This window comes from Phalaenopsis equestris, unplaced genomic scaffold, assembly GCF_001263595.1.
Source record: "Phalaenopsis equestris unplaced genomic scaffold, ASM126359v1 Scaffold000174, whole genome shotgun sequence".
In the NCBI taxonomy this organism is placed as follows: domain Eukaryota; kingdom Viridiplantae; phylum Streptophyta; class Magnoliopsida; order Asparagales; family Orchidaceae; genus Phalaenopsis; species Phalaenopsis equestris.
The window spans coordinates 370,721-378,499 of record NW_018164616.1 but is presented as its reverse complement, the minus strand read 5'-3'; the positions used below and the strand labels follow the sequence as shown (position 1 = coordinate 378,499).

Below are 7,779 nucleotides of genomic sequence, written 5' to 3'. Positions count from 1 at the left end.
CAGACTTCTATGCAGTGGAGTATAACATAAAAGCAAATAAACACACTAACAAACATACATGACTGCAACATAAGAAAAAATAACTTGTAGTAAATTGAAAATTTTAAACATGCAGCTTTAAGTGACAAGTTAGCTAAATCCTAAACCTTTCTAAGATTCCAGAATTAAGTTTAACAAATACTAACTAAGTACAACAACATAATTAAAACAATTACGACCACACATAATAACTACTCACTAAACACAAATACATCACAGAATGTATACGAAACAAAGCACAACATAATAAAAAATAACAGTTTTTATAATCACAACTAAAAATATAACAAAAGTACAGAATACTAATACCAACAACAGTTCATAACAATACAAAAACTACAAACATAAAATAGAACTAAAGATCCAAACTAATTATACCCTCTTCTTCATCATTATCATCACTACGCCAAACAGTTGTAGGCTCATATGGTGGATACCTAAGATGCTGGGGAATTACTACATTCTGATTACCTCTATTGAGATGCTCCATATCTATGTTATATTCCTCCTCATAATTACTTTATCTCTTCATATACCCATCCATATGCTCTGTAAAATGCTCTAAGTTTTCCATTTTTTTCATTGGTGTAAATAACATTATTCAATATTCTTTCCATAAGCTGTAACTGAGAATCAGAACCACAAGTCTGACCTCGTGATGTAGAAGCCTGTGAAGTAGAGGCCCGTGAAGTACAAGCAGCAGAACTACTGGGAAATCCACCCTTCCAACCAAAAATAGAATGATGTGAATAAGTCTTCACATTCACACTGGTAATGGGCTTCAGTGGTTGTAAGATCTCCTCCCAGTTGTCATATCTAACACCAGCCTACTCGCATAATAAAAAGATCAAGGATGTAAATCCTAAACGTGCAGTAGTAGCAGTGACAACAGAACTAGTAATAACTCCATAAATCAATCCTTCTATGTCAATAGGCTCGGAGTACTAAATACAATAGTTCAAAGTTGCTCTATCTCGAGTCACTTCACTCAAATGATTTGTAGACAGTAGTCGAGCAAAAATAAAATAATGTCATGCCTTTGCAGTGGCATCTAACTTTGAAGTAGAAAATTTTACCCTTCTTTCATTTGTAATTTTCCATAGTCCCCTCCCAATAGTCAAAGATGAAATAATCTCATCTAGCTTCTCCTCAATAAGACTATAGTTTGAATAAAAACACAACTTACTCAGGGGCAATTGATAAAATTGATTAATTATTTTCAAGAGGAAATAATACTGTCTTCCCCCTCACTATGACTCTTTCATCAGCCTCTGAGAGATTAGCATAGAAATCTCGTACCACTGAATTCACGACGACAGCAGAAAAATAATAGAATCGCTCCCACTAACAGCTAACTATCAACTCTTCAATAGTTTCTCCTGGATTTTTAAAACATCACTCAGGAATTAATTTTCTTGAATGCAGTGCATCGTTATACCAATCCGGGGCTCTCAAACTAACAAATTTACTTGAATCAAACGGAATGCATCGTTATACCAATCCGGAGCTCTCAAACTAACAAATTTACTTGAATCAAACGGAGCTTTCCCCTTACTTCTCTTCATTCTTGGTGTCATTTTCTAAAAAATGTATAAAATTTAAAATAAATTCCTCAATGAACTCCAAATCACTAAACTCAACTTTTGAAAGCTTAAACTAACAAATCCATGCATTTTCCATCAAATTTTCCAAAATTTTCACCATGAATAGTGATTTTCGGGTAGCTCATGAATGTGCTCAAAATATATGGTGAAAATATAAAAATTTGTGCATTGAAGTGAAGCTCTTACCTCAAGAAGATCAAATCTAACAAATTTGGCTTGAATCCACAAAGAAATCTTCAAAATAGGTGATGCCTTAGCCTAGAAATCACAAAAAAATTGAGGAAGAAGGCGAGCTGAGGTGCATTAATTGAGTTTTTTGGACCATAAATTCACTTAAAACTGTTTGCGAACCAGTTTTTGTGAATCGACGCTTAAGCTTGAATGGTTTGGCGCTAAGGCGTTAGTCTATCAATTTAGGCAGCGCTTAAGTGCGAGTTTTGGTGCTTAGGCGCCAGTGCACAGATTTTGATTTTTTTCAATTTAAGTGAAATGCACTCCTAGCCTAAGTCAACCAACCCTCTGTGGTCTCAAAAAACTATATATACTATTTTCTTCCCTCTTAATTCTCCTCTTACTCAAGATTCATTGATTTAAACTAATTCAATTTGACACTAAATAACACAAAATGCCACACAAACAAAACATTTATATTAATTCACGAACAATTACAAACAATTTCAAATACATAAATTCTCAATCCAAATAATCTTAGATGAGAAAATTCCTAGCACAAACACTAAACAATACTAACATATAAAAACACATTAAAACACACTTAACATTAACAAATAGTAAACACATAAACACAAATTCACAAACTTAATTCCATTCTCTTGTTGATGGAACAAATTTTGGCCTATCGTTAGTATCTCCTTCAGCATTTGGAATGTACATCTGAAAGAACAAACGATGATTAATAACTTTGGTTGAATTTTCTTCAATCCACTTGCTCTTCAGATACATTGCCTTGTCTGCTTCTTCTATAAAACTGATATGGCTAAACTGCATCTTAAGTTGCCATTTCATATGATCCAGATGTGTGTTAACTTCCATCACTTTCGCTTCAATTGAAGCTACGATAGCCTCAATATTTGTGATTTTCTCCGCTATTCCTTCGAAAATAACGCCGAGGAAACCATTATACATCTCTTGCGCACTCTGACTAATAAACTTCTTTCTCATTGCTTCCTTCCTCTTCTTCAAATCACTCTCCCAAGAACACTCTCCCAAGAAGACATTTTTAGACATTTTTCAAAACTTCTCTCTTTTCACTTAGAATTTAAGGGTTAAATGGAGGTGTGGTGAAATCTCTCTTACACGTTCAAGTTAACCAATTCACGATTAAAGCTCCTAGAAACCAAATTAACATATATTTTTTAACTTTTGCGCTTAAGCGCCAGTGTTCAATTTAGCACAGGTCAACTTAACGTCCAAACATTCGCTCTAATATGTCTAAGTCATCTTTTAAGGTCTTAGAATAATCACTAACTCAATATATGGTCAAAATACTACCAAAATTTTCTAAATCACACACAAGAACATAACAATACAAATAAACACACAGATAACTATGGGGTGCCTCCCACAAAGCGCATGGTTTAACGTCGTCAACCCGATGTAACCAGTGCTTATTCTGGTTGATCCATCATCAGAAAATCATTTAATTTATGTTGGTCACCTAAAAAGTAGGATTTCAGCCTGTGATCATTCACTTTGAATATTTTATCAATTTTAGGATCTTTGATATCCACAGCTTCATAGGGATAAACTTTCATCACAAAAAATGAAAATGAGCCCATCCACTTAAGTTTGCTTGAAAATAATATTAGTCTTGCATTGTAAATCAAAAGTCTTGCATTGTAAATCAAAATCTTGCATTGTAAATCAAAACTTGTTGCCATGGCTGAAAAATTTTATTTAGAATTCTCCAATCGTATCATATCTTCATCTTTTCTTTGTAAATCTTAACACTTTCATAAGATTCATTTCTTATCTCTTCAAGCTCATTTAATTGCAATAACCTTTTCTCGCCAGCATCTTTCAAATTGTAATTAAATTCCTTAATAGCTTAATATGTTTTATGCTCAAGTTCAACTAGTATGTGACACACTTTCCCAAATATTGGTCTGTATGGGGACATTCCTATAGGAGTTATGTATGCAGTCCTATAAGCCCACAAAGCATAGTCAAGTTTAGGTGACCAATCCTTTTTAGTTAGATTAATGGATTTTTCCAATATTCTTTTAATTTCACGATTAGATATTTCAGCCAAACAACTTATCTGAGGATGATAAACAGTAGCAATTCTATGATTTATATAATATTTCTTTAATAATTTCTTCATTACTGCATTTCTGAAATGACTTGCCCCGTCAGTTATGATTACTCTCGGCATACCAAATCTACAAAATCTATTCGTTCTTAAAAACTTTGCAACACTTTAAGCATCACATCGAGGTAAAGCAATAGTTTTGATTCATTTGGATAAATAATCTACTGCTAATAATATATATAAATTTCTGAATGATATTATAAATTGTCCCATTAAATCTAATCCCCAAACATCAAATATCTCAACTTTTAACACATAATTGAAGGGCATCTCATTCCTTCTAGAAATATTGCCTGCTCGTTGACATTGATCACAAGTTTTCATATAAGCATTAAAATCTCTAAAGAAATCTCTAAAGATTGTAGGCCATTGTAGGCCAATAAAATCCAGATTGTAAAATTTTATATGTTGTTTTATTAACACCAAAATATCCACCAAAATCAGAATTATGACATTTTTGGATAATTTCATGAGTTTCTTCAAAAGGAACACATCTTCGAATAATAAGATAATTTATCTATTTATATAAAAACGGGTCATCCCAAAAATAATTCTTAGCTTCAGATAAAAACTTTCTCTTTTGTCGGTATGTTATGCCATAGAGTATAATATCACTAATAACAAAATTCACAATGTCGGCATACCATGAAATACACCACTCATTAAGAATGAACAATTCTTTATCTAGAAAATGTCCATTAATCTCTTTTTCAAAATAGAGTGATTTTTCTAATTCAAGCCTGAACAGAAGATCAACAATTTAGATCAATAATTTCATTCTTAGCTCCTCTCCTATCTACTATTTTGAAGTCAAATTCTTGCAAAAGAAGAATCCATCTTATCAATTTAGGTTTTACATCATTCTTTTTAGGTTTTGCATCATTCTTTTTCATTAAAAACTTAATAGCAGAATGATCTGTTTGCACAATACATTTAGTTCTAATTAAATATGATATAAATTTATCAAAATTATATACTACAGTTAATAACTTTTTCTCAGTTGTGGTATAACTAATTTGAGTTTCATTAAGAGTTCTACTAGCACAGTAGATACTTTTAAAAATCTTATCATGCTTTTGTCCTGAAACAGCTCCAATAGCGTAATCACTAGCATCACACATTAATTCAAAAGGTTTTTCCAAATCTGGTGAAACTATAATTGATGTAGTGACTAATTTTTCCTTTAATAATTCAAAAGTTTTTTGACACTCTTTATCAAAATTAAAAATTACATCTTTTTTTAGTAAATGGCATAGAGGCTTAGCAATTTTTTAAAAATCTTTAAAATATCGCCTGTAGAATCCAGTATGTCCTAAAAAACTCCTAATTTCCTTCACAGTTGTTGGGTAAGGTAAATTAGCGATCACTTGAATTTTTGAAAGGTCTACTTCTGATACACCTAAAATATATAGAGTTTGATACACCTAAAATATATATAGTTTTTAGACATATTTTTATACTTATTTTTGAGATATTGCACTTTAATGAAAGGTATTTGTATGTTTTTCTTTCAGGTACAAGTAAAAATGTGAAAAATGCTGAAAGGAGTGAAAAAGGATCAAATTTGGAGCAAAAATGTGAACATGGTGCAAAAGTGTTTTGGCACCTAAGCCCGGTGAAATAAAGAAGGCCGCGCCTAAGCACCAGAGGCCCTGCGCTTAAGTGCTAGAGGCAGTTATGTGACAGTTTATTTCATTTTGCTGAATTTTAAAGGGACATTTGAGGCACGTGTTGGCTAAAGAGGGTGGTTATGACCACTAGAAACGAAAATAATATTACAAAACTTATGAAAGGAGGCATCCTTTGGAAAATACATCGAATTGAGACACATTTTGAAGAGTTATCAAGGCAACTCTTGAAGATTTATAAAAGAAGGAAGTTGAGACTTTTTGAAGTGTGCTTGAAAGTTCTAAAAGTGCTGGAAAGGGGAATTTTTGGGAGAGAGTTTTGGAGAGATTTTCATACACCACAAATTTACTTTATCATTTATGTTTTTAGTTTGATTTTAAGAGTCAAGAGTGTTGTAAAAGAGAAGAGATTCAAAGGAACTTCAAGAGTTTGGTGGAGGATTTGAGATAAGTTTTTATCTTTTGTTATTGAACTACTTTTGGTTTTAATCGAGACTTCTTGTTTGTTTGACAATGATTTCTACTTTTAAACTAAAGTGTAATTTTATTTTCTTCATGGATTCTAAGTTGTTTTCTTTATCTTTCTCCTTAAAATGATAAGTAATTAAAAGTATTGGATGGAAGTGGTGGAAAGTATTAATCTTTAATGTTGGAAGAAGTTGTGATGATTTAAATCCATGTACTTCATTTACTTCTTGATTTGGTCTATCCAAATGTTAATTTTTTTGTGAGAATATGTAAGAACCGGGCTGGTATTGTCTTATTCAACAATTGGAAAGAATCACATGAGGCTATATGAATGAGAATGTAATTCATATGATTGAGTGCAAATAAATAGGGAAATAATCTTTGAAGGGTGTAAAGTTAGAGGACTTTAAAGTGACAGGTTAAAGCCCCCAACTTGGTTTATTGTTTTAGGTTCTGATACTATATGTTAGCCCCCAGGTGGAGGTAATCAAGGAACACTAGTGTGAGAGCTGGTATCTTCTTTGTCGAGCCAGTCTTTGGAACTATTCAAACTTTAAATTAGTCAATGTTCTTTATAACATCTTGATACACCTAAAATATATAGTATTTTTAGACACATTTTTAAACTTATTTTTGAGATATTGTGCTTTAATGGAACGTATTTTGTGTTTTTTCTTGCAAATACAGGTAAAAATGGTGAAAATGCTTAAAGGAGTGAAAAAGGATCAAATTTGGAGCAAAAAGGTGAAAAATGTGCAAAAGAGTTTTGGCACCTAAGCGCCAGATCTGGACAGAGAAGGCTGAGCCTAAGCGCCAGAGGCCCCGCGCTTAACCGCCGGTGGTAGTTATTTGACGAGTAAATTTGGTTTCTATGAATTTTGAAGTGGTTTTTGAGGCACCCACCGGTGGATGAAAAATATCACGAAAGAAGGCATCTCTTGGGGAAATACATTGAATCTAGACATACTTTGAAGAGAAACCAAGGCACCTTTTGGAAAATTATAAAAGAAATAAGATTAGGACTTTGAAAGAGGTCCTGAAAGTATTGGAAACTTTTAAAAATTCTCATTTGGGGAATTAGTTTGGAGAGATTTTTAGGGACCACTTTTACTTTTATTTTATCCTTTTTATTATTTTATTTTGAGTGATTGATGATCTGAAGATTGTTGATCTGAATTTTTATTACAATAGATTGTGTAAAATTTAATTAAATATAATCAATTAATATTTGGATTCTACATAAGCATACGTATCATTATCAAGTAATAATGGACTTTCTATTTAAGCCCCAAATATCGATCATACGGGGAAGGTTTAAATTGGAAATGATAAATTTGTTAGGAAATTCACAGAAAGTCAATTAAAATCACTGTCACTAATTTCAATTGTTAAGATGTAATCAAAATTAAATTTCTAAACTATTATCAAATCAAATATGAAAAATTTAAAACAGTAAATATTAATCTATTAACTATGTTTATGTAACGAAGATTCTTATGTGAAAAAGCATCCTTCCCACTACAATGAGGCTATGGTAAAATTAAATGAGATAAATGTTCATAATATGAATTGTGCCAAATAAGAGAAATTTTAATTCTCTACCCTGATACATTGCATAGAAAATCATTGGTTAATCTCAGTGTTTAGTCCCTAAATCCGTGGCTAGGCTAGGAGGATATCAGCTCCCACTCCAGAGCTCCCACTTCCC

General features: G+C 32.1%; 1 protein-coding gene across 1 annotated transcript in view; it reads right to left on the bottom strand.

Annotated features, from left to right (window-relative positions):
- LOC110022156 (sodium/hydrogen exchanger 7-like) overlaps window positions 1–7,779 on the bottom strand; it is a 30,125-nt gene that overhangs the window by 4,200 nt on the left and 18,146 nt on the right. Inside the window, exon 6 of the mRNA XM_020720972.1 lies at window positions 576–761. Within this exon, the coding sequence (XP_020576631.1) occupies window positions 576–761 (186 nt within the window). The remainder of the gene's footprint in view (window positions 1–575; window positions 762–7,779) is intronic.